The following is a 24,928-nucleotide window of genomic DNA, read 5'->3' as shown; positions in this document are numbered from 1 at the left end:
GGGAGGAGCCTAGGAGGACGGATGAGCCAAAGTTGAGGATCGTGCTGAAGAACGAGGGCCGACCAGTTGGATTCAACTGGAAATCTTCCTATTGAGATGACATCCGAAAGCTATGAAACTACCACCATTGTCTTCTTCTTGGAAACAGCTTCGCGTGGGTATCTTGCACATCCCAATCGGAGTCCGAATGAGGGAGTTATGGTGGTTTTACGGAAGTCGCGCAGAGAAGGCCGGGAGCTTCGGGAAAAACGCCCGACCGGGCGTTTCGCTTGTGAAAATCGCCCGGGGACAGGGAAAACGCCCGGGCCGGGCATTTTGGCATGTGAAAAATGCCCGACCGGACGATTATGCCGTTCTTTTAGATTTTGTGGGCCAACTTTCTATTTTTGGACCCATACTATAAATACCTCTTGATGTTATTCCATTTCCTTAGGTTTTTGCTGAATTATATGCTTGAGAGATTTGTTCCTCTTGAAGAGGTTTTCCTATCCAATTCCTAGAATTAGGTTGCTTGGTTCATCAATTCTTAGTGAAGTATGGATCAAGTAGAGGTATGCTTTAAGGTTTGTGGATTCCCTTGAAGATCTAGCCATGGATGCATGTTAGTATGTTGTAAGTGTTATAGCTTGCCTCATCAATGACTATGTATCTCAATTTCCACTCTATCCAATGTTGTTCCTTGTTTTGATCATCTATGTTTCCTAATTTCTTGTTGGGTTGCCATTATTGATACAATAGAAAATCTACTTCACAAAAATACCTAGATCAATCACCTACAAATTGGGTAAATTCTTGGGAAATGGATCACAAAATACATGGATCCATACCAGATTGCATATAAAAATTTACTGGTCCAAACACTATTTTTACTCGGGTGAAAATTGAAATGGTTAATTGGCACAAGACATGGTCTTAGATTTTATGGGCCAATACCATTTTGGGTTTTAGCCCAACAAAAGGTTCATCATTCATCATGTTGAATCCACACTTCAATATTCTTTGGTGTGGCGGGTAATAAATCGAATATTATCTACAAATTATTTTCTACGCCTTCTATTTATCTGATTTATTTGAATTCAATTCAATTTCTGAAAAATCAAACAAACTCATGGTGGATCTCTATGCTCTTGACTTTGATGGAGTGCTCTGCGACAGCTGTGGAGAGAGCTCCCTTTCAGCTGTCAAGGTTTGGCTGAAGTGATTTCTAATCGGTGTTTAGTTATCTTGCCATTTTGCTTCAGAATTTTGGTTTCATTTGCATTACTTACTATTGGCCCATATTCATGTAATTGTGTGAGCTTTTTCTCAGTTTTCAATTATCTACTTCATGGAATTCAATTGACCTAATTAGATGATACTTGTATGTGCGTTTTGCTTCCAATTTTTGGAACTTACTTGGTTTTTCAATTTCTGTTTTAGGCTGCTAAAGTAAGATGGCCAAATCTGTTCAATGGCGTGGACTCACAATTAGAGGATTGGATTGTTGATCAGATGCACACAGTTATTATTTCTTCTCTCTTTTTTGTCTATGTGAGAACAAGTTTGAATATTGGTCGAGTTCTCGATTGCTTTAAATTGAAAATTTCCATTAATGGTAATATTGGAATTGCCCGGATTAACAAACGCATATGCAAAAGCAAGAAAATGTAGCTATTTCTCTCAGCATTGTGTTACAGTAACATAGCTATAGACTTCCATCTCTCTCGTGCTGGATGAAAAGCCGTGATGAAGCTAGAAATTTCGAGCCAAAATTCTGCCCAAGATTTTGGATATTGAGGAATGTTGGTATTGCTGTGATTGAACCTTGAGATTTGCTTATTGGGGTTCCCTTTTTTCTTGTCCAACTAATGCTAACATGATCACATGATAAGCAACATGTAGTTGATAGTTATCTCGATTGGTAAATGATGGCCTCCCTTATTAGGAGTATTTGCATCTTTAAAATTTCGGTTTCTTTGTTTATATACTTGGCAGAAGATGCTCTAGTACTGGTCAAGGAATTAACTTGTTTGTTGTTTCAGATTCGACCCGTAGTAGAAACTGGATATGAAAACTTATTACTCGTGAGATTGCTGTTGGAGATGAAGATTCCCTCAATTCGGAAGTCCTCAGTATGTATCCAGCCCTTAATATCTACTCATCTTTACTTGATAAGGTCAAAATATGCAAGCCGAACCCTCAATTCCATCATTGTGTAGCATCTCAATTCTCAATATGCATCTACTGATGATCACCACATGTAAGAAATTTTAAAATCTACTACCAAATTTTGCGCATAGAAATTCATGAAAAATGGTTCATGTTGCATGTGTGGGAAAATTTGGCAGATTTAAAAATACTCTGATACATGACACTCTAAGTACCAATGTAGACTGTAGAGACAATACGAGATGTTACACAATGATGGCTTGCAAATTGTGCCTTCTTAGATGACACCTAGCATTATATATTTGCATAAGGTTGCAGAGGGGCTTACGATTGAGGGAATATTGGAGAACTGGGCTACTATAAAACCCGTGATCATGGCAGAATGGGATGAGAATGACAGGGATGCGCTAATAGATCTTTTTGGAAAAGTTAGGGATGAATGGATGGATAGAGATTTTCAGACATGGATAGGTGCAAATAGGTAATCATTTATTTCCTCGGTTTATCTTATGTTGTTTCTTCTGCTGATATATATTGATCAAGTTGGTTTATAACCTGCAGATTTTATCCAGGTGTTCCAGATGCTTTGAAGTTTTCTAGTTCCAAACTCTACATCGTCACTACGAAGCAGGTATATACGGAGCAAAACAAGGCACACTACATAATTCGCAACATTCTTGTGATGAATGACATTTCACTTCTTACTGCAACTAGTGAGAGATTTTTACTGAGACAAAGTCGCCCTGATTCTTACTGGACTGGTTCAACTTTCTTTTGCAGGGCCGTTTTGCAGATGCTCTGCTTCGAGAGCTTGCTGGAGTTACTATTCCGGCTGAAAGAATCTACGGGTTGGGAACTGGGTGAGTATTTTCAAGATATAGACGAACATAAATGCGAATTAATATTAACTGATATCCTAATATGCATAATGCTCTCTTGATGCTGAGTTAATGAATGTCAAATCTATCAGCCCTAAAGTAAAAGTTCTGAAGCAGCTTCAAGAGATGCCAGAAAACCAGGGCCTAACCCTGCAGTAAGATCTCTGGATCATAACTTATATGGATGCCTTTCAATATGTTTTATCTACTGCTACTAGAATAGAACTTAAACAATTCCAACTCTGTGTTGTAAAGCTTTGTTGAAGATCGATTTGCAACTCTGAAGAATGTGATCAAAGAGCCAGAGTTGAACAAATGGAACCTATATTTAGGTGATTAATACCACAAATTTTTGCTAACTAGCTTATCCATGGCATTATTTGGTTTCCTAATTCGAGTAATTGAATCAGGGGATTGGGGTTATAACACTCAAAAAGAGCGAGATGAGGCTGCAATAATCTCCAGAATTCAACTTCTTCAGCTGTCAGACTTCAGCAATAAGCTCAAGTGATCTGATTTTCTTTGGGGTTAGTATCCTCATTTGTTAGTAAACGTATTAACCACTCCAAACTAGAGGAACTGTGAAGAGTTATGTTGATTTGTACATCATTCTTGAAACCGTTCATTGTATGGATATATCTCTATTATTACTGGCAATAAGAGAGTATTTCAATAAGAAACGTGTAAACACGGCACACTCTAGCACCACGCGCAGAAGTGTCTCTGTTTTGAACTGTGATGTTATTGCAGATATATTGTGAAGTGTACATATCATGTTATACTCACAAGAACTTAAAAATCTATGTATCTGTATGAGCAGAAACAGTTCAGATATTTGCAGGAACAAAGACAGTTTTGACAGAAACAGAGGAAAGTGTAATAGTATATGGATGCATATCCAGTTCTATCAGAGTAATCAAATTAATCTTTTGATACACTTCATGCCTTGTACTCGTCAAATTTGGAGCAAACAAAAAGTAAAGCTAGCTTTTTCTGTGGGACAAGACTTGATTTTTATTTGCTTAAAATTTTTTAATTATATTGTAAAAAAAATTTTGCAGTCCACAAAAGTGTTCTTAAGCTTTTCGTATGCCTAACTTGGATAACTTTACCCTACAAATGTTAATAGGACCAAATAAATTGATTTTGCCATATTAGTTTTGATTTTGTTTTTAAAATTGTGATTTTTGTCAATATTTTTTTAAAAATTACTATACTAAAATTTAAAAGTCAGTGAAAATTGAGATTTAAATGACACTTATCCCAAATTCATAACATATCACTTTTATATTTAAATGGTCAATATTTTATATGGTAAAGCATTGTACAAGAGGTCGTCAAACGTGTTAGTATGTGGATCCAAACAAACTTATATTGAAGCCTAAAATATGAATTATAATCTAGATATATGTATAACTTTATGGTAGCTAACTAGCCTGATTTACATCTTCAGTGACATATTTGATATTATAAAATATTGAAGTAGAAAACTCAAAATTTTGGTGCACATAATTTGAAAGGCGGCTATATATCGTCATACATTGAACGGCATAGATGCTTAAAATTGTCAATTTCTGCATGTGCAATTTCAGTTTGGATTTTCATCAAAACAGTGACCAGTCATAATCATAATTGGACCAACACCTATAGTTAATTAATGACCTTTAAAAACAGGCTCAAATATTGCATTTTTATGTGTTCAACAATACATTTGGGATATGATAGAGAGTTCTTAGATTTGGTCCCACTTGTCATGGAAAATAATACTCCAACACTCATGTTGTTTTGCGTATGCGCTCCAATACGTAATGAATAAAGACCTTAAATAAAATGTATTCCTTGTGTGTGGTTTTCATATCTTATCCTACTTTGAATTTGGGAAGCTTCTGCCTATTTGGTTGGTTGGGTGGTACTTTTCGATTGCACGCAATTTTAATTTAAGCTTAATTATTTGAGTAGTATGTGACATTTATTTATTTTGACAATGCCTTTTTTTTTTTCCTTTAATCGACCTATTGTGTTGATTTTAGATTCTTGCAGGCATCTTTCGCTAATAAAATTGAATTTGACATAAACTAGATTCCATCAATTCAGTAGGAGTAGTATACTACTTGCTCCCTCCGTCCCCTAATAGGAGTCACTCTTTGACCGGGCACGGATTTTAAGAAATGTAAAGAAAAGTTGGTTGAAAAAATTAGTGGAATGTGGGACCCATTTTTTTATATTGGTTTTATAATAAAATGTGAGTGAATTGAGTTAGTGAAATGTGGGACCTACTTACTATTTATGGTAAAAATAAAGTGTGACTCTTAATTAGGGACGGACTGAAATGGAAAAGTGTGATTCTTAATGGGGGACGGAGGAAGTATATTTTAAGCTATTTGTATACTAGGAGTATTATTTTTTGATGAAAAATCGCTCGTCAAAATTATTTCTGTTATAAGTACTTAGATCATTCACAATCCATACCCCAACTCATACAATTCCTCTACCACACAATTCCCTTAAATTTCTGCACCAGCTTTTATAACCTCACAACTCTTCCCACACTTCATTTTATTTGTTAATTAACATTTATTTTATAAAATTAAATAACACTATAAATAATAAAATTATTTTATTAAGAAATTTTTTTTTCTAAAGTGAAATATGTAGTATTTATAGAGTTTTAAAATTAAAAATACAAAAATTGTAGAAATATATTTTCTAGAAACTACATTGATTATACACTAAAAGTTACTCCATAATTTAAAGTTTTAAATTTTGTTGATAAAAAAAATTCAATTAATGTTATAGTATTAAAATAAACTACTATTTGACAATCTAATTTTAGAATTATAAAAAATGTTGCGGTCTGACCCATCCGAGCGGTCCAACAACCCCAAATTGGCACCCCAAATTTGTGGAGATGCTAATGTCCTGATCCACAATACGACATATACATAAGATTCCTAAATGCTCACAGGGGCAACGCAGGTGGTTCCGGAGAGGCAGAATTGCAAGCATAAGATTCCTAAACCTAATAATTATAAATCCAGAAATAAAGTTAGAGCATGTCCAAGATGAAATGTAAATGGAGAGATAAAGTCATAAAACTACCATATTTATCTTTTTATCATGAAAATTGTTCATAAAGAGAAAAAGTACTTGAGAAGGTATTACACTTTATGTTTTAGAATGCATTTTTTATTTTATTTTATTTTAAAAAATAATTTATTTTTTTATATATCTTTTTCTTTTATTAAGAAGATAATAGATGATATTATGTTCTTAATAAGTCTACTCATGAAAGCCAATAACATAAATCCAGAAATCGAGTTACGAAGTCTACTTATGAAAGATGCAAAGAAACCAATATTTATTCCCAATGAATTGAAATTAATTGCAAATAAAAAAAAGCCACCTACAATCCACTTGTCATATCTAAAATTTGCAATAGTATAGTACTACTTTTTATATTTTTCCAAATTAGTAGTACTATATAAATATTGGTGAGCCATCACTCTTTTTCCATAGAACCAAATCAGATAAAAAGATAAAAAAAAAAGAGCAGAGCACAGACATCAATGGCGGGTGTGAGAAGCTTGCTGAAGAGAAGATCCCATTTTTCAGGGTGCAAATACTACAGCAGCGCCACCCCTTTGCCAGATTCCCCTTCCTTTGTTCAGAGGCTCAGAGATCTCCCTAAAGATCTTCCTGGTACCAACATCAAGACACACGTTTCTCAGGTACACAGAGATTCATTCATATTCATCTCACTTCTTGATTACTGCAGATTCATCATTCATCACTGATTAATTAATTGTTGTAGCCATCACTAGTCACTACTTAATTACAGCTTATTGATTCAATTTCATCAAATATACTACTCCACTAGTAAGTGGGTACCATGAAAATGGCTGCATCTGGATTGATGATTTCGCGGTGTTAACATAACATAAAGTGATTAAAGGACAAATAAGCACGTGATTAGTTGTTGGTTAATTCCTTTTAGGTGTAATTAATTGCCACTGAATCTGTGGCAGTACACGTCATTATTCTGAAAGCATTTTTTTTATTTTTAGGTGTAAGGGGCATAATCGTAAAAATCTGAAACACTACCTAAGAAAAGTTAACATTAGAAATAATTAATGCCTAGTTGGATTGGAACTTATACAGGACTAAAATATTACCGATTGTCTCAGATTGAACATAGAATGATGCTGCTGGGACACAATTTCAAGGACAATTTATTCTAATTACTTGTGTTGATTGATGTCGTGGAGCAAGGCACATGTTTAATTAGTGGCTGTTGGAAATAAAGGTTGTACTGAATGAATTAAATTAATTATGCAGCTGATTGGTAGAACACCATTGGTATATCTAAACAAAGTTACAGAGGGATGTGGAGCATATGTTGCAGTTAAGCAAGAAATGATGCAGCCTACTGCTAGCGTCAAAGACAGGTGCAAATTACATATTTACATATGCATATATATATTTTCCATTGCTTTCAAATTTCAATCTTGAATAATAGTAACAATGAAAAAATGTTGATGATTCAGACCAGCAATAGCCATGATGAAGGATGCCGAGGAAAAGGGCCTCATCACCCCGGGAAAGGTAGGCTACATACATATATAGCCTTCTTGTTTCTTCCTCTTTTCGTCGTCTCGGGAATAAACTAGTAGTTCCTACTTTTGAATATTAGACGACGCTGATTGAGCCCACTTCGGGAAACATGGGGATCAGCCTGGCCTTCATGGCTGCAATGAAAGGCTACAAAATGGTGCTCACGATGCCGTCTTACACAAGCTTAGAGAGAAGAGTGACTATGAGAGCATTTGGAGCAGATTTGGTCCTCACTGATCCCACCAAGGGAATGGGAGGCACTGTCAAGAAAGCCTACCAGCTTCTTGATTCCACCCCGGACGCCTTCATGCTTCAGCAGTTTTCCAACCCGGCCAACACAAAGGTGCATTTTGAGACTACTGGCCCCGAAATATGGGAGGATTCCAATGGCAAGGTCGACATCTTTGTGATGGGGATAGGGAGTGGAGGCACCGTCTCTGGTGTTGGCCAGTACTTGAAGTCCATGAATCCCGGTGTCAAGGTACTTCAGCTTCTCCATAACCAAAATTTTCAGATGTGAATGTGTTTTCATGCTTTGGCATTGCTCGGTTTGTCTAGATTTATGGACTTGAGCCAGAGGAGAGCCCCATTCTCAACGGAGGGAAGCCAGGTAATGAACATTTTACTAGCTCTCGTCTCATTTTACTAGCTCAAGTCTAACACGTGGAATTTTGTAGGGCCTCATCACATCACGGGGAATGGAGTCGGATTCAAACCAGACATATTGGATATGGACGTCATGGAGGAAGTCCTTATGGTAATTATCTATCAGATGTATAGAGTAAATATAAATTAGATCGTTGGCATAAACTTTGTTGCTGATGCAGGTTTCTAGTGAAGATGCTGTCAAAATGGCCAGAGAATTGGCACTCAAGGAAGGGCTATATGTAAGGAAACTTGTAATGCTCTCTGAACTTTTTCTCGTTTTTTTTTATCTTACACGTGGCGTGTATAGGTTGGGATATCATCCGGTGCTAACACGGTGGCTGCCCTCCGTCTAGCTAGGAGACCTGAAAACAAGGGAAAACTCATTGTGGTAAGAACTCAAAAAAGCCTCTTTTGATCTTGATTCCAACTGTCTGGTTTCATACCTTTGCCTGAGGCATTTTTATCCTTGTTTCAGACTGTCCATCCGAGCTTCGGAGAGCGATACCTGTCGTCGGTGTTGTTCGAGGAGCTGAGGAAAGAAGCTGAGAACATGCAGCCAGTTTCAGTTGATTAAGGATCAAGTGTGCTTGGCAGACCAGATTCCCAATGCTTCTACTTAGTTGGAGAAGCTTGTATTGCCTTTATTGAAATATCATTTCATTTTTATTTCAGTAATTACCTGATCTGTAGCTGTAAAAGCAACAGTATTGTTGAGATTATGAATTATAATGCTTATTACCAAACTATAACCTAATTTTCACAGTTCCACTTAAATAACCACACCAAATGATGGTTGCAAAAAGGATTGTACATTTGTACCATGACTATATGTTTGCAAAGAGTTATCCACAATAATAAAACATCATGTCATGTCAAATATGCTCATAGTAACACAAAAAAAAAAAGAAAAAAAATATAACCTATGGCAGTCTCTACCAACTTAGCTTAGGTTGGGGCTTGTTGCTAAGTTAAGGAAAATTATTTCAGTCGACATCAAGTAAAATTTATGTATTGTTTTTCCATCGAAAATCATCAAGACCGACCTTAGCTCAGTTGGTAGAGCGGAGGACTGTAGTTGGTTGCTGTAATCCTTAGGTCACTGGTTCGAATCCGGTAGGTCGGATATTTTTTAATATTCACTTCAATTTTAAGGCAATTTAATTGATCACTTGCACAGTTACATCTTTTTAAACAAGTGTGATTATTCTCAACATCAATTGTACTCGCTATAGCAATGGTATAGAATACTTATCACTTTGGCCATCTTCAATCAAAATTATTGAAACTTTTCGGTAATTATAAATTCTTTATTTATTTATTATTATTAGTTGTAGCGATTGGACAATCATGTATATGTAATTTTGCTTGTAGCGGCTTCGTGTGAGTAACGAATAAAGAAATCAAAACTGTGAAATGTAAAAAGTAGTAGTACAAATTTTGTTAAGCTGTAATTTGAACGAACACGTAGGATATATTCACATGAAGAACTTCAATTCCAATAATTGCTTAGTTAGTTAGTTATTAATTACATGTACTCAGGAATGGAATATGTCGATACAACATCAATACATTGTGATTTCGTCTCCTATAAATAAATTATGAGTGCTAGACTATCCTTAAACTCCATAAGTTCAAGATTTTCTAAAATTAAATTTGAAAAAGAGTATAATACTAATTAATTAAAAAGTAAGTGGAGTATGATGGAAAGATTAAGAGTCAAATTCCAAGTAGGAGAAGTTACGATATTATCCCCGCTCAGCTAACGAAGCCACAAACCTATGCTTCATCTACACACTGCCCTCATTAGGGCTTGGCCCCCAAAACCCAAAGAAAAATTGGAAATTGCGTCTCTCTCTCTCACACACACAGACACACACTCTGAGTGAGGGAATTCTAGTTTGAGAAAAAGATTTCCGGCAAATTCGGAAAATCGCCGGCCATCAGATCGATCCGCCGGTCCCTTCGATTTCGCGCCAAAAATCCCAAATTTTTCTGGATAAAAGAATGTTTTGATGCGATTTTAGGCGGAAGTATATATGTGAGGATGCGTGCCCTTAAATGCGGGACATGTGTCGGATGCATCGAATTTTGAATTTTTGGGATCGGAATTGCAGCACCACAGCGTTTAGGTTCCGCAGCAAAGGTTCATACTTTTCGCCTGCGAGTGACTTATTTTTTGTGATTTCACTTTTTTGAGGAGATCTAAGGTATTTGCTGAAATTGCTAAGATAAAAGGGTGTGTTCTACGCTTTCGCAAGCTCTGAATTCTGTGCTGTCCTGAAACGGCTGGGTTTTAACACGGACTCCGGCGTCCATTGTCTTTGGGAGTTTGTTGAATTCAAGCTTTGTTCAATTCTCATTATGAGCTCACAGAAGTTGTTTCTATAGGCAGTGGCCTCGAGACAACGTTGCTTGATTTTTTTCAATTATTCCAAGGTGGGGATTGGGGTCACTCTTCTCTGTGGGGCTTTCTCTGAACTTCTCCATGCAATCCGGTGGTGGCCCCCAACAGGGTGGAGGCGGTGGCCATGGCCGGAGTAATGCCGCCTCAGCCTCTGCTTCTCCGTCCTCATCGTCATCCGCAGCGTCCGCATTTGATCAGCAGCAACAGCAGAGACAGCAACAGCAGCAGCAGCAGAGACAGGTGAAACCTCGCGTCCTTCTTTCTTCCAAGTTCCATTCTTCCGCTGGTACATTGGAAATTATTCTAATTATTAAATGCGTGAAGTAAATCTTGAGTTCTGTTGACGACTCTAAACCCACTTATTTATGTGTAGCCCCTCTCGACATACCTTTTGCTGTCAGCCATGACTTTTCTATCTTATACTACTAAGAATTGATTGTTTCTACTTAGTTTGTTTTGGAGGTGGTTTTTCCTACGTGCGTCCTCTTTTCCCTTTCTGTTCTGTTGGGTGTATTTAAAACAATTTTATTATGGAGACTAGGTGTAATGATTCAAAATAGCAAATGTAACATATTTATTGGCTATAATTTTTTATGTAAAGGTAGATGCAAACAATTTCGTGTACACCTGGGAAAGTAAAACAACTTATTTGCTAAATTTGTTTTTTGACTTCTACTTCTACTCTACCCAACCACCATCGTGTCATCATCCACATGATATAATTCTGCCTTCAGAATTAATGTATTTGTTAATAGTTTGGACTTTGGCAAGTTTCTGCTTCTATAGTGTTTATCATTTCAGCTTCGTGGACCTTGGTTCTTTGCATGGGGATTTCCTTGCAATGTTCTCAAGCTACAAGCCTACAAGACTGCTTTTTTTTATTGGTTCTAGAACTTTCACTTAAACAGCTCCTATTGGTCTATGACCAACTTTGAATGTCGTTGCAGTCGATGGCTCAACAGTTTCTGAGGAGACCTGAAGGGAATGATGCCATTCTGTCGTACCAAGCTGGCACAATACAAGGAACCCCAGGGGCGACCAATTTTTCTGCAGCATCTGGCTCCACACAGCTGCCTCAACAGCCTAGGAAGTTCATTGATTTGGGCCAGCAGCATGGTTCCCCCAATATTACGGACCAAAGTCATAATAGAAGTCAAGGTGTTGAGCAACAGATGTTGAATCCGATACAACAAGCTTATTTGCAGTATACATTTCAGTCAGCCCAACAGACACCTACCTTAGGAATGCAATCGCAGCAGCAGGTGAGACCAGCCATGTTTGGTTCTCTTGGAAAAGATCAAGAAATGAGGATGGCAAGCATGAAAATGCAAGAGCTGGTGTCCATGCAAGCAGCAAATCAGTCTCAGGGTACCTCCTCCAAGAAACCCTCCGAGCAGGTTGTTCAGAGTGATAAACATGCAGATAACAGACACCGCCCTATGCCCGATCAGAGAAGTGAATCCAAACTGAACCCTCCTCCATTAGGCGGTCAGGGAATCCAACCTGCACCTATGCAAGCTCCACAATCTCAGCAAAATATCATGAACATGCCAAACAATCAGATAGCTATGGCTGCACAGATGCAGGCAATGCAGGCATTGGCTCTTGAGCATAATATTGATCTGTCACATCCTGCAAACGCAAATGTGGTTGCGCAGCTTATTCCATTAATGCACTCCAGGATGGCTGCTCAGCAAAAAGCTAATGAAAATAGTACTGGTATCCCTTCTGTATCCTTTGGTAAACAGCATGTTACCTCTCCGTCAGTTGGAAATGACGGTTCTCCCCATGGTAATTCCTCAAGTGACGTGTCAGGACAATCTGGGTCTTCTAAAGTTAAGCAGGCAGTTTCACCTAGTACTCTTGGTGTGAGTTCCAATGCAGCTCTACCTAACAATTGCAGCAGCACTTCTGCCCAACAGTTCTCTGTGCCACATATGCCCCCTAGGCAGCATTCCTCTCTTGGTCATGGAATGCCTCCTATGCATCCTTCGCAGTCACCAGGGAATCTGAGCCAAGGGGTTGACAGTTTTCTTGCAAAAACTTCTGTTGCAGAAGCTTCTCAGGCACAAAATGCCAGACAACTTAATCGGTCTCCTCAATCCGTAACTCCATCTAATGAAGGGGATTTGTGTAATCCATCAACATCTCAGGGGGGAACCAGTTCACAGATGAGACAATTACACACTGGTTTTACCAAGCAGCAGTTGCATGTACTTAAAGCACAGATTCTTGCATTTAGGCGTCTGAAGGTTAGAACATATTTTTTTACCCTCCTATAGTTTGCTCTGGATTGTTTTTACAAAACTGTTTATGACTATCTGTTCATATTTCATTCTGATAGTTTCATAGATACTTACACTGACGTATCAAGTTCTCTCTTTGCTTTATTAGCAAAAAGGCGATGTAACTTTGCCACGTGAACTGCTCCAAGCTATTACTCCTCCACCACTTGATTTACAGATGCAACAGCTGCTTCCACCTCCCACAAATGCTGGCAAGGACAAATTAGCCGGAGAAACTGTAGAGGAGCACACCAAACATGTGGAGTACAGTGAGAAAGGGGCTGGGGCTGCAAAATCAGTAGCTGGAGTAGTTAATATGAAAACAGAAGGTCCAGGAGATGATAGGGCTGCTGCTGCCGCAACTGCGACCATTCAGAACTCTGTTGTTGCAGCAAAGGAGCAGAGGTTTGTGGGTCCTCCTGGAAAAGAAGAGCCGCATCATATTGGTAGTTCTGGGAAATGCGAACAAGAGTCTGAACCGGGCAATCAGAAAACACCTGTCAGGATTGATGTTGCTGCAGACAGGGGTAAAGGAATTGCCTCACAGTCAAGTGCTTCAGATCCAGTGCAGGTTAAGAAACCCATTCAAGCAAGTAATACATCCCAACCTAAGGATTCTAGTTCAACACGAAAATATCATGGGCCGTTATTTGATTTCCCTGTTTTCACCAGAAAACATGAGACCCTTGGATCCTCTATGATGAACAACAATAGTAACTTGATTTTAGCGTATGATATTAAAGATCTTTTTGCTGATGAAGGTGGAGAGATCCACAAAAGGAAAAGGGCTGAAAAAATTGGGAAAATTGATAAAATACTTGCTGTGAACTTAGAGAGGAAGAGAATTAGACCAGATCTTGTTATTCGGCTTCAAATTGAATCAAAGAAACTTCAGCTTGTTGAGTGCCAGACACGCTTGAGGGATGAGATTGAGCAACAGCAACAAGAAATAATGGCTATGCCTGATAGACCATACAGGAAATTCGTTCGACTGTGTGAACGTCAGCGCCAGGAGCTTAACCGGCAATCACAGGCTAATCAGAAGGCAACTAGGGAGAAGCAACTAAAATCCATATTCCATTGGCGCAAAAAGCTTCTTGAGGCACATTGGGCTTCTCGTGATGCTCGAACCGCCCGCAATAGAGGAGTGCATAAATATCATGAAAAGATGTTGAGAGAGTTCTCCAAAATGAAGGATGATGATCGCAATAAAAGAATGGAAGCCTTGAAAAATAATGATGTGGAAAGATATAGAGAGATGCTTCTGGAACAACAAACTAACTTACCTGGGGAGGCTGCAGAAAGATATGCTGTTCTCTCATCATTTTTAAGTCAAACTGAGGAGTATCTTCACAAATTGGGCAGTAAAATAACAGCCACTAAAAATCAGCAGGAGGTTGAGGAGGCAGCTAATGCCGCTGCCACCGCTGCACGTGCCCATGTATTCTCTCTATTCTTCTCTCCCCTGCTCTTCCGTACTAAGCATATGAAAGGACCAATGTAGTATCATCTCCAATTCGAAAACATCAAGTAAAAAAGTAACTGCTCTGTGATTGCTAAGCGTAAAACTCAAATGATCATAATTTGATAAGTTTCTCTAAGAAATTGTCTTCAAATGAGAAATCAAGATGTCTGATGCTTAAATATGACAGTTCACATCAGCTATTCGTATATGAGAATGAAATTCTCACACTTCTTTACTAATTATCTTTGGAAAAGTGGGAAGATGTTACCGGAAATATATGTAGCATCATCAATCTTGTATAGAATACACCCACCTGTTTTCACTATGCCTTTCTGACTCCATAATGGTTCTTTACGAAGTTCTTTCAGTTATAATTGAACAAAATGATGCTTTCTCTACAGAAGAGCAAGGACAATAGGATTTGGTGTCTCATTGACTTGTATCTCTTAATGTCTTCTTTTAGCCCCTATGTTCCTGTAATGAATGTATTTTATCCTATATTTATGTCTCTTATTTGCTAATTTGTGGCTTCAGATACTTCAGTATTCTCATTTATGTCTTTTCTGGATACAAGGGTCTCTCGGAAGAAGAAGTAAGAGCCGCTGCTGCCTGTGCGAGAGATGAAGTCATGATAAGGAACCGGTTTTCTGAGATGAATGCACCAAGAGATAGTCAGTCTGTTAACAAGTATGCCACAGCTAGCTTATTTTTATTTCATTTCTCATAATATATGGATGCCATTAGAGAGCAATTTTGGATCAAATATTTTTAATTTCATCCTGAATTATTACGATATGCTTAATATTTCTATCATACATATTAGACAGACCATGTGGGTGCCGTCTGTATCTTTCCTGTCATACTTAAATTAGATTTTAGTGTAAAATCTTCTTTTTCCCCTTTTCGTGGTTTCTACCAGGTACTACAACCTGGCACATGCTGTGAATGAAAGGGTCATAAGGCAGCCTTCAATGCTACGAGCTGGAACCCTACGAGACTATCAACTTGTTAGTTCCGGTTTAGTTTGAACTGTGTGATTGATCCTTAATTGATCAGCTCTACGTGTTAGTTTCTCTGCACATTGCCAGTAGTTATTGACCTAGTTTTACTCAATTATGCAGGTTGGTTTGCAGTGGATGCTATCATTATACAATAACAAATTAAATGGCATTTTAGCAGATGAGATGGGTCTGGGCAAAACTGTGCAGGTGAGACAGTTCTGGTTAATATTTATTCAAAAGTTTGGGTCTCCTTATGCCTAAAGAGTTGCAATGTCTCCTACACATGATATTACCTGAGTTTTGAAAGCTTATAACCTGAAAAGGAGCTGAGTTGAGCTGATGAGCAGGACTGCACTGCAGGAGGCTCAAGCTTGGTTCAAGCTCCATTTCAAGCTTTTATAGTTAAGTTGTGTTGGGTTTGTGAATGACCCATTTAGTAACTAAAATGAGGCTTGCTTGAGCTTGGCTCGGAAGCATTATAGCATATGACCAAGTTCAAGCTCTAGACTGAAATGAGTTTATTAAGTTTTAGCATACAAAATGGAAAAAAACCCAATTGAGTTTCGTTTAGTTTGAACTTCTGGACAAGTGGACATGCTTGGAAGCATATAAACTAATTGAACTTGAACTTGAGCTCTGTAAGAGGCTGACAAACATCAATACTGAAAAAGAAAAAACAAAAGATTGAATACTTCGGGGGTCAAGCTTGTCTTGGATTTTTTTCGAGCTTGAAATTGGCTCATTCTTGGTCGTTTGGTTGAGGATTATTTATAATAGTTGAATTTTTTCCCTGAATCAAGATACATGAATCTCATTTATTTCCCTTAAAACTTCCTTATGTCGTTTAAACAAACAGCTTTACTTATTTGTGTTTGTGAAATTTCATTTGTGCTTATATTTGAGATTTTGCTCAAATTTTTATGCAGGTGATGGCCTTGATTGCTCATTTAATGGAATTCAAAGGAAATTATGGCCCTCATCTTATTATTGTTCCCAATGCTGTGCTTGTCAACTGGAAGGTAAGAGTTTCATTGTAGCACCTGTTTGAATTCTTATAAGTATCTAACTTTAACATCTCTGGTTTTTGTCTTAGAGTGAATTGCATAATTGGCTTCCGAGTGTTTCCTGTATATATTATGTTGGTGGGAAAGACCAAAGGGCGAAATTATTTTCTCAAGTAAGAAGAGAAGAATTTCATAGTTAAACTCTTTACTTCATAATATTCTTCTATGGTATCAATTCTGTTTGTTTCATCTACTGTGTAGGAAGTGCTAGCCATGAAGTTTAATGTGCTTGTAACTACCTATGAGTTCATCATGTATGATCGTTCAAAACTTTCAAAAATTGATTGGAAATATATTATAATTGATGAAGCACAACGGATGAAGGACAGAGAGTCAGTATTAGCTCGTGATCTTGATAGGTATCGCTGCCAAAGGCGTTTGCTTCTTACAGGGACACCATTGCAGGTATGATTTTGTTATGATTGGATATATGTTTTGTGGACTAGAAGTTATTTCCTTGAGTTTTGAATTAATTCAAATATATTCTATTTAACTGCCCCATATATTCTTTTCTGGTTATACTTCATCGGGAAAGTATTATTTTTTGACTGGACATGAGTTTTAGAAAAGATGAAGGGGTGATATTCTTGATTACTTTTGCCGTATTGACCGTCAAAGTAGTAGTTAAGTTGATATTGTTAGGATTCTTAGGTAGGAAAATTTTATCTGGAAAATTCCTTAAGAAAATGAAGTGTTAACTTGGGATAGAAGGGTGTGATTCAATTCCATTATGTTGACAATAAGTCTCATTCTACTGTAGCATCTATAGGATTGATCTGCTGCAGATTAGCATATACGCAACTATGATGTGAGACTGCGAGTACTAGTCAACTTTTGTTGTTATCAAATACTTATAGTGGTGCTCAGAGCAGCCATAACTTGTAGTACTCCTTTATCACAACAAAACTGAAACATGTTTCTTACATCTTCTAACTTGTATTAATCTTTTCTTGCACTTTATCAGAATGATCTTAAAGAGCTTTGGTCTCTTTTAAACCTACTGCTCCCAGAAGTTTTTGATAATAGAAAAGCATTTCATGATTGGTTCTCTCAACCATTTCAAAAAGAAGGGCCTGCACATGAAGATGACTGGCTCGAGACAGAGAAGAAGGTGATAATTATCCATAGACTACATCAAATATTAGAACCTTTTATGCTTCGGCGGCGTGTTGAAGATGTAGAAGGATCACTTCCTCCAAAGGTATGTTGTTACTATTCTAATGTCATATTGCTACAAAATTGTTTCTGAATAAATTTGAAAATGCAGGTCTCGATTGTTTTGAAATGTCGAATGTCTGCAATACAGGGTGCCATTTATGATTGGATTAAATCAACTGGTACTCTTAGGGTTGACCCTGAAGATGAATATCGCAAGTGTCAGAAGAATCAAAATTATCAGGCTAAAACTTACAAAACTTTAAACAATAGATGCATGGAGCTAAGAAAAACTTGCAACCATCCATTGCTAAACTACCCATATTTCAGTGACTTCTCAAAGGATTTTCTTGTGAGGTCTTGTGGAAAATTGTGGGTTCTTGATAGAGTTTTGATGAAGCTTCAGAGAACGGGACATAGGGTACTGCTCTTTAGTACCATGACCAAACTTCTTGATATAATGGAAGAATATTTGCAGTGGCGAAGGCTTGTTTTCAGAAGAATTGATGGGACGACTAGCTTGGAAGACCGCGAAAGTGCTATTGTGGAGTTTAATCGGCCAGGCACTGATTGTTTTATCTTCTTACTTAGCATTCGTGCTGCTGGACGGGGTCTCAATCTTCAGTCTGCTGACACAGTGATTATATATGATCCGGATCCAAACCCAAAAAATGAGGAACAGGCTGTTGCTCGTGCTCACCGTATTGGGCAGACGAGGGAGGTGAAAGTCATTTACATGGAAGCTGTGGTCGGCAAAATATCCAGTCATCAGAAAGAGGACGAGTTCAGGAGTGGTGGAGTAGTTGATTCAGATGATGACCTTGCTGGCAAGGACCGGTATGTGGGTTCAATTGAGAGCTTGATTCGGAATAATATTCAACAGTATAAGATTGACATGGCTGATGAAGTTATAAATGCTGGGCGGTTTGACCAGAGGACTACACATGAAGAGAGACGACTAACTTTAGAAACACTGTTGCATGATGAAGAAAGATACCAAGAAACAGTTCACGACGTTCCTTCTCTTCACGAGGTAAACCGTATGATTGCTCGGAGTGAGGAAGAAGTAGAGCTCTTTGATCAAATGGATGAAGAACTTGACTGGGCAGAGGACATGACTCGATATGATCAGGTCCCTGATTGGCTTCGTGCTAATACACAAGAAGTAAATACCACAATTGCTAATTTATCAAAGAAGCCATCAAAGAATGCTTTATATGGTGGGATGCAACCTCCTGTTGAAGTGGCTTCTGAGATTTCTGAGAGGAGGAGAGGGCGGCCTAAGGGAAAGACTCCTATTTATACTGAATTAGATGATGAAAATGGAGAATTTTCTGAAGCAAGCTCCAATGATAGAAATGAATACTCTGTTCAAGAAGAAGAAGATGGAGACATTGGGGAGTTTGAAGATGATGAATCCACTGAAGCGCCTATAGTTAATAAGGATCAATCAGAAGAAGATGCTCCTGTTTCTGCTGATGGATATGAATACCAAAGAGCTTTGGATAATGTCAGAAACAATAGCATACTTGAAGAAGCAGGCTCTTCTGGGTGCTCTTCGCACAGTAGGAAGTTAATGCGCATGGTCTCACCTTCCGTGTCTTCTCAAAAGTTTGGATCACTTTCTGCATTAGATGGCAGGTCCGGCTCCCAATCAAAGAAATTGGTATGTCTCACAGTTGCTTTATAATTCATATAATGCTGTTGATTCTCTACATTGTTACCTTACTTACTTTTTATTCTAATTTTCCAGGCAGATGACTTAGAAGAAGGAGAGATTGCCATATCTGGAGATTCTCCTATGAACCAGCAGCACTCAGGTAGCTGGATCCAAGATCGTGATGAAGGTGAAGATGAACAGGTCTTGCAGCCCAAGATAAAACGAAAACGGAGTATTCGGCTTCGCCCGCGGTCTGCTAGGGCAGAAGAGAAGCCTAGTGACAAGTTATCTCTTCGTCGTGGTGATCCTACTATGTTACCACTACAGGTAGATAATAAATACAAGACTCAAGCAAGTGATGACCGTGCCCGTAAAGTTCTTGGAGATTCTAGTTGTATTAAATCAGAGAAAATTGATTCATCTATCAAGAGCAAAAGAAATCTACCATCAAGGAGAAATACAGCTAGTGTGCAATGTGTTCTTAAATCTGGGAGAGTGAACTATGAGTCTGCTCTTGCAGATGATGCCTCTGAACAACACCTCACAATAAACTTGGACACTAAAGTTGCGAAGGGGCCTAAAACTAGTGGCCCTAAGATGTCGGAGGTCATCCTGAGAAAGGTATACTTCTCTTAGTATCAATCAATTTGATACTGGTTCTTATCTACACTACATAGAAAGAAATACTTGCTTATCTGCATTTTAGCATTGATTGTGATCCAGGCAAACTGGAGTAGGGAAATGTAATTTGATCACTTTGTTTATCGTGTAAAGTTGAGCCACTTGCTTAGGCAGTTGCAAGTTCTAGTCTGCATCCTCCTTTCTTCTCCTTTCTTCCCCACCACACACACACACTCACTTTTGATATAATTTCCTCTTCCAGCTGGCTTTTACTGAAATAGGATTTATTTAACATGATTTTGTTACAGTGCAAGACTGTTATAGGCAAGCTTCAGAGAAGAATAGATTATGAAGGTCATCAAATAATACCACAGCTAACTGAACTGTGGAAAAGAAATGATTACGCCAGTGGGGATGAAGATAGCCTTTTGGATTTGAGAAAGATTCATAACCGTCTTGACAAATATGAGTATAGTGGAGTCATGGGGCTTGTTTCTGACGTGCAGCTTATGTTGCAGTCTAGCATGCAGTTTTTTGGTTTTTCATATGAGGTATGATTTTCTTCTGTGAATCCTTCCTTGTCCATGTATTCTTCGCGAAATCTCCATATTCATACTCGACTCAGCAGCAATTCCAATAGTTACAATGTAGTATTAATACGTATGTCCCTAGGAAGCTTTTGTTAACATGCTGGTGTGAAGATAGCTTTAGCCTACTTTCCTGTACGTCTGAGTGATCTCTAAATCTTACTTTTTTGGTACAACTTCATAAGATTAAGTTATAGATACAGGTCAAGAGTCCATGTCCTTCTGCAATTGTAAATTCTAGGTGAGATTTGTTCCTCTTAAGTGTTTCTTTTCAGAATATTTGCATCTCATAAAGTCATGTTGTAAATTAAAAGGCTTATAGGAGCAATTGGACTGCCTTAATAGTTTTGAATAAAATTTTTGTCGCCATTTATGAATTTCTAACAATCTAGCTATGTGGACTATATGATCAGGTGAGGTCGGAGGCAAAGAAAGTCCATGATCTATTCTTTGATATCATTGCAGTAGCATTCTCAGATACTGATTTTCGAGAAGCCAGAAGTTCCATGTCTTTCACTGCTCCTGTTTCTGTGCCAGCCACCTGTCCATCTTCACGGCAGATACCTGCTTCTCAGGGCAAGCGCCAGAAATTAGTAAAAGAGGTGGATTCAGAAAATGCTCCTTTCCTGAAGCCACAGACCCGCTTGCCCATTCACGCTGGTGAGAGTTCTAAATTCAGGAACTCTATGCCTCACAAGGAATCGAGGCTTGGAAACAGCAGCAGTCGGGATCTTGGCCAACCGGATGATACTTATCCTTTCACTCACCCTGGGGACCTCGTTATCTGCAAAAAGAAGAGAAAAGACAGGGAGAAGTCGGCTGCAAAGTCTGGAAATGGATCAGCAGGTCCATTGTCGCCTACAGGTATTGGGCGTGGGATGAAGAGCCCAGGGTCGATCTCAGGCGCCAGAGATATCGGGTTGAGCCAACATGGCTGGGGTCCCCTTTCCCCTCAACAAGGGAACAGCAGTGTTGGCTGGGCGAATCCTGTAAAGAAAATGAGAACTGATGCTGGAAGGCGGCGGCCGAGCCATTTATGAGTATTGAATTATGTAGCAGTTCCAATCTGTTTAAATGAAAATATGATCTGTAATGTGATGATATCCAAAATTCTGATAGTTCTTATTCATGCCCTCTACCATTATTGCGGCAAGCTTAGTAGCTTCTAATTTTATATATCCAATTTCCTTTTGCGTTGCTCTTTCGCTAAGTTGCAGAATAGCATACTATGAAAACAAAGCAGCTTCAAGAAACGCAATTGAGTCTTTTTGCACCCGTTCCGATTAATAGCTATTGCTATGTGTAATTAAATTACAATTTTGAGAGAGAAATACAACATGATATACACAAACTACATGGATGGTTACAGTTACAGAGACAAGAAAGACTATGGATCCACAGGTCCCAAAACAGCCTCATCGCTCGACTCATATTCATCTTCACTCAGCTCCTCGTCGCTCGAATTCTCTTCTGGGATGGCCCCTGCATCCTCTGGCTTGGCGTATTTCAGGCAGTATTCTAGAATACAAAGAGTTGAGCACATCAGCATTGCATTTGCATTACAGTATAATCCGTGATACAATTGGATGCTCACCAAATTTTTATGGTAAGCTGTCATATTATAGATGTGACAATTGAAAGATGGACTTCACCTATCATTTTCATGAAAGGTATAACAATTTATTTGTAGGTTCTCTCCTCTTAAACATAGTCTACTTGTTCAAAGATATGAAAATAATGGAAGGATAATATGGCACGAGTTGGATAACAAATTTGAAGGTGACCTAATGGATATAGTATAGGGACTTTAAGACTATAGTGTCTGAGTTCGTATTTCCTATATAGTTGAGCCTCCAACTCACATGCCCAGAGCTAGAGATGGAGATAGAGAGTCCAACTTAGTTCTTAACTCGAGTATTCTGCGTATCCTGCCTAGAAACCCTCATTATACATACTCTCTCTCAACCATAACCAGCAGTGGATTACAACTTCTTACATACACATTTGAAGGTAACATATTCGTTGGCCGTCAACAAATCAACCTGCTAAAGTTCAATATGAGTCAACATTCATCAAACAAAAGAATGAGCTACCTCACTTTTGGTTTCTAGACTACTAAAAGTACACCCGCCGAACTTGAAGGACCCTTTCAGGCTTTTATTGCTAAACTATATATTCTTACTTTTTTCTAGTTGAGTTCTGGGTTTCAATACATTATGTGTATTGCTATAATAAATGGCCACCAGGTCATTATTAGCAATCTGGTCGTGTTTGTTTTCTAGTTAGTGGATAAAATAAAATGAAAGACTGGATATATAACCATGCGAGAACTTAATAGTACTAATTTATTCCGTCTCGCATTACTTCCTAAGGCCATCTTTGTATTTATGAGCATGCCATAACCTTTTCACTTTTATCACATTTCCACAAGCCAGAAGCCATAGCTAAGAGCATTATCTACGAACAAGATCATGTGCTTTATACTAAACATATGAAGCCAGACTCACGACTAACATCTGCAGTCAGCTGTTTACTTTTACTTGTATCCATTCCTAGAGCATAAGCTACCAATGCGATGCATGCATTGAACGTTTCAATCTTGTGGGCAACATAAGATTTCAGAAGCTTGGATACCTTTCACTCTTTGTTCATATGCAGTTTTGTCGCGCATATACAAGGCAGCAGCTTCCTCATTCAATGGGTCCGCTTCATTTGGATACAAAAGTAGTTGAGGTAAAAACAGATCAAACACATTAACCAGGTCTGCCAAAATCATTATTAAAGAAAGAGGTCAGTTAGCATCAATCAATCAATCAATAAAACTAAAAAACGTGACTGGTTTATTACCATACATGGGGCTCCAGGTCTGGTTAATAACATCTAGACAAACTGAACCCGACCTGAAATTTGAAAACATGGAAAATTGATTCCTACATGTTTGCTAAAACGACATAGGATAAGAGAAATACATTTTGCAATTGAAACTCACACTTCATCCACATTGGGGTGATATATCTTGTTAATAAATCCTATGGAAGGAGACTTGTAGGGATAGGCATCAGGAAGCTCAACTCGTACCTTCCACACCCCGCCATGATATGGACCTATCGCGTTACATTGGAAATTTAAGAGACACAAACAAAACTAAAGTACAGTTAATTACCCAGAAACGGAACATGATATGTTCTGCATATATGCTACTTCTCCATATTCAATAGCCTAAATTGATGATCAAGAATCAACCATCTTCCACAAAACAAAGTTCAAATAAAAAACCAAGATTATTTCTTGTCTACCAGAGTAGAAAAGAGGACAAATTACAAGCATCAAAACCTAGAAGTAAAAAATAACTTCAATCTTGTAGCAATCATGTGGAATAGAAAAGCAACAAATCCAGTCAGTTTCCAATTTCCTCATCAAGAACCGTTGAAAGAATTTCTTCTGGATACAAAAACAGCAATCTTAGCCATTGCACTCTAGTAATCAAGAAATCCTACTATCAAAACACATACACAGAGGATTAGCAATCTTTACTTAATTTACTCTAAAAAGCTCTATGAATGAGAAAAAGGATTGTTAATTTAATTACTGTCAGTGGGTCCATGGAACTGCACATAGAACTCCTGCATCCCATCATTAATCGGCTCCACCTTGTAGTCACTCATCATCCTATTTCAAGACACCAATATTTCATTAGTATTAACGAAAACTGAAAAAAAATCAAAGCTTTCTGCAAACCAAAGAAAGGGAACTACTGGAAATGAAGAAGAAAAAAACTCTATATTTCAAGAAACAACAGAAGAAAAAAAAGGAAATTACAATTTCATCAAGTCCATCTCTCGCCTCTTGCTTGGGGAAGACATGGCTACAGTTTGTAATGGAAATTTCTGGGATTGGCCTGTTTTTCCTTTACTATTTCCCTTGATTTTTCACAGAGGAAACAGGAAAGGGGTGAAGGAGAAAGAAAGCAAGAACGGGAGCTAATTTTTCAACTCTCAGAGAAAAAGGGTGTTGTTGAATGCACCGAATGAAGATAAACAATTGTATGTCTGTGTGTGATTGCGATGTTAACATTTACTATTACGGCTCCTATTTAGCCGGAAAGGATAATCTAATTCTTTTCCTAATACATTTCCTAATTCAGTCTACCATCATATTTTACGCATGTGAAGGATGGATTAGGAAATGTATTAGGAAAAGAATTAGATGATCATTTCCGTTATTTCACACACCATATCTGATTATCCATCCATTATTATTAGTAGTGAATTCTATTACCAAGATTCCTGATAGGGATTTAGCTCCCTATGGGTGTTCAACGGTTGGCCACTCGTCGATTACGACAACTTCCCGGCGTCTTGCTACGGGATCAGAGGTGATTTAGTTCCCGGCTGTGCGCGG

At 38.1% G+C, this 24,928-nt stretch overlaps 4 protein-coding genes and 1 non-coding gene across 12 annotated transcripts; 4 read left to right on the top strand and 1 right to left on the bottom strand.

The window, feature by feature from the left end:
• Positions 1 to 1,012: 1,012 nt before the first annotated feature.
• On the top strand, positions 1,013 to 3,702 carry LOC125204520. 2 transcript variants are annotated; one of them, XM_048103202.1, is made up of 9 exons: positions 1,013 to 1,186; positions 1,420 to 1,500; positions 2,022 to 2,111; positions 2,430 to 2,629; positions 2,710 to 2,779; positions 2,929 to 3,008; positions 3,119 to 3,181; positions 3,282 to 3,358; positions 3,437 to 3,702. In XM_048103202.1, exons 1-9 carry the CDS (start codon positions 1,109 to 1,111, stop codon positions 3,535 to 3,537), a joined length of 840 nt encoding a protein of 279 aa, XP_047959159.1. In that variant the 5' UTR covers positions 1,013 to 1,108; the 3' UTR covers positions 3,538 to 3,702. The 2 variants fall into 2 exon arrangements, with proteins under 2 accessions (XP_047959159.1, XP_047959160.1); XM_048103203.1 differs by having other exon boundaries at positions 1,020 to 1,186; positions 2,460 to 2,629.
• Positions 3,703 to 6,531: 2,829 nt separating this feature from the next.
• Positions 6,532 to 9,034, top strand: LOC125204161 (bifunctional L-3-cyanoalanine synthase/cysteine synthase 1, mitochondrial). The gene is made up of 9 exons (XM_048102733.1): positions 6,532 to 6,754; positions 7,362 to 7,471; positions 7,571 to 7,628; positions 7,717 to 8,118; positions 8,196 to 8,247; positions 8,315 to 8,394; positions 8,465 to 8,524; positions 8,593 to 8,673; positions 8,761 to 9,034. Exons 1-9 carry the CDS (start codon positions 6,593 to 6,595, stop codon positions 8,857 to 8,859), a joined length of 1,104 nt encoding a protein of 367 aa, XP_047958690.1. The 5' UTR covers positions 6,532 to 6,592; the 3' UTR covers positions 8,860 to 9,034.
• Positions 9,035 to 9,323: 289 nt separating this feature from the next.
• On the top strand, positions 9,324 to 9,408 carry TRNAY-GUA. Its single transcript is given in 2 exon segments — positions 9,324 to 9,360; positions 9,373 to 9,408. It is a non-coding gene; the product is annotated as a tRNA-Tyr (tRNA).
• A 682-nt stretch (positions 9,409 to 10,090) lies between these two features.
• Positions 10,091 to 21,680, top strand: LOC125204160 (ATP-dependent helicase BRM-like). 5 transcript variants are annotated; one of them, XM_048102732.1, is made up of 15 exons: positions 10,093 to 10,929; positions 11,637 to 12,941; positions 13,084 to 14,415; positions 15,014 to 15,126; positions 15,359 to 15,446; positions 15,561 to 15,647; positions 16,367 to 16,459; positions 16,534 to 16,617; positions 16,706 to 16,909; positions 17,469 to 17,705; positions 17,772 to 19,325; positions 19,413 to 19,940; positions 20,249 to 20,491; positions 20,731 to 20,768; positions 20,941 to 21,079. In XM_048102732.1, exons 1-15 carry the CDS (start codon positions 10,771 to 10,773, stop codon positions 20,942 to 20,944), a joined length of 6,069 nt encoding a protein of 2,022 aa, XP_047958689.1. In that variant the 5' UTR covers positions 10,093 to 10,770; the 3' UTR covers positions 20,945 to 21,079. The 5 variants fall into 5 exon arrangements, 4 of the variants coding, with proteins under 4 accessions (XP_047958689.1, XP_047958688.1, XP_047958687.1 ...); XM_048102731.1 differs by having other exon boundaries at positions 20,725 to 20,768; XM_048102730.1 differs by lacking the exon at positions 20,731 to 20,768 and having other exon boundaries at positions 10,100 to 10,428; positions 10,674 to 10,929; positions 20,941 to 21,680.
• A 91-nt stretch (positions 21,681 to 21,771) lies between these two features.
• On the bottom strand, positions 21,772 to 24,571 carry LOC125204163 (ubiquitin-conjugating enzyme E2-23 kDa-like). Of its 3 annotated transcripts, none has more exons than XM_048102736.1 (6): positions 24,347 to 24,571; positions 24,117 to 24,196; positions 23,517 to 23,631; positions 23,375 to 23,427; positions 23,162 to 23,233; positions 21,772 to 22,045 (listed from the first exon to the last, which is right to left on the bottom strand). In XM_048102736.1, the coding sequence occupies exons 1-6, from the start codon at positions 24,388 to 24,390 to the stop codon at positions 21,915 to 21,917; spliced, it is 495 nt and encodes a 164-aa protein (XP_047958693.1). In that variant the 5' UTR covers positions 24,391 to 24,571; the 3' UTR covers positions 21,772 to 21,914. The 3 variants fall into 3 exon arrangements, with proteins under 3 accessions (XP_047958693.1, XP_047958692.1, XP_047958691.1); XM_048102735.1 differs by having other exon boundaries at positions 23,162 to 23,290; positions 23,517 to 23,671; positions 24,347 to 24,570; XM_048102734.1 differs by having other exon boundaries at positions 23,162 to 23,290; positions 24,347 to 24,568.
• Between the last annotated feature and the right edge of the window lie 357 nt (positions 24,572 to 24,928).

The sequence above is a fragment of the Salvia hispanica genome, chromosome 2 (genome assembly GCF_023119035.1).
Source record: "Salvia hispanica cultivar TCC Black 2014 chromosome 2, UniMelb_Shisp_WGS_1.0, whole genome shotgun sequence".
In the NCBI taxonomy this organism is placed as follows: domain Eukaryota; kingdom Viridiplantae; phylum Streptophyta; class Magnoliopsida; order Lamiales; family Lamiaceae; genus Salvia; species Salvia hispanica.
The sequence above is the reverse complement of the archived record's forward strand: the minus strand, read 5'-3'. Positions and strand labels throughout refer to the sequence as shown.

Excerpts from the sequence above, each read along its gene's own strand:
- LOC125204160 (XM_048102730.1), top strand. The coding sequence starts at position 10,771 with ATGCAATCCGGTGGTGGCCCCCAACAGGGTGGAGGCGGTGGCCATGGC. Across the intron at positions 12,942-13,083 it reads TTGCATTTAGGCGTCTGAAG|CAAAAAGGCGATGTAACTTT; the intron begins GTTAGAACATAT and ends TTGCTTTATTAG. Across the intron at positions 15,127-15,358 it reads GATAGTCAGTCTGTTAACAA|GTACTACAACCTGGCACATG; the intron begins GTATGCCACAGC and ends GGTTTCTACCAG.
- LOC125204161 (XM_048102733.1), top strand. The coding sequence starts at position 6,593 with ATGGCGGGTGTGAGAAGCTTGCTGAAGAGAAGATCCCATTTTTCAGGG. Across the intron at positions 8,395-8,464 it reads TCATGGAGGAAGTCCTTATG|GTTTCTAGTGAAGATGCTGT; the intron begins GTAATTATCTAT and ends TTGCTGATGCAG. Across the intron at positions 8,525-8,592 it reads CACTCAAGGAAGGGCTATAT|GTTGGGATATCATCCGGTGC; the intron begins GTAAGGAAACTT and ends TGGCGTGTATAG.
- LOC125204520 (XM_048103202.1), top strand. The coding sequence starts at position 1,109 with ATGGTGGATCTCTATGCTCTTGACTTTGATGGAGTGCTCTGCGACAGC. Across the intron at positions 1,187-1,419 it reads GCTCCCTTTCAGCTGTCAAG|GCTGCTAAAGTAAGATGGCC; the intron begins GTTTGGCTGAAG and ends TTTCTGTTTTAG. Across the intron at positions 2,780-2,928 it reads ACATCGTCACTACGAAGCAG|GGCCGTTTTGCAGATGCTCT; the intron begins GTATATACGGAG and ends TTTCTTTTGCAG.
- LOC125204163 (XM_048102734.1), bottom strand. The coding sequence starts at position 24,390 with ATGTCTTCCCCAAGCAAGAGGCGAGAGATGGACTTGATGAAATT. Across the intron at positions 23,632-24,116 it reads GTTCCATGGACCCACTGACA|GTCCATATCATGGCGGGGTG; the intron begins GTAATTAAATTA and ends GTAACGCGATAG. Across the intron at positions 22,046-23,161 it reads ATATGAACAAAGAGTGAAAG|AATACTGCCTGAAATACGCC; the intron begins GTATCCAAGCTT and ends TTTGTATTCTAG.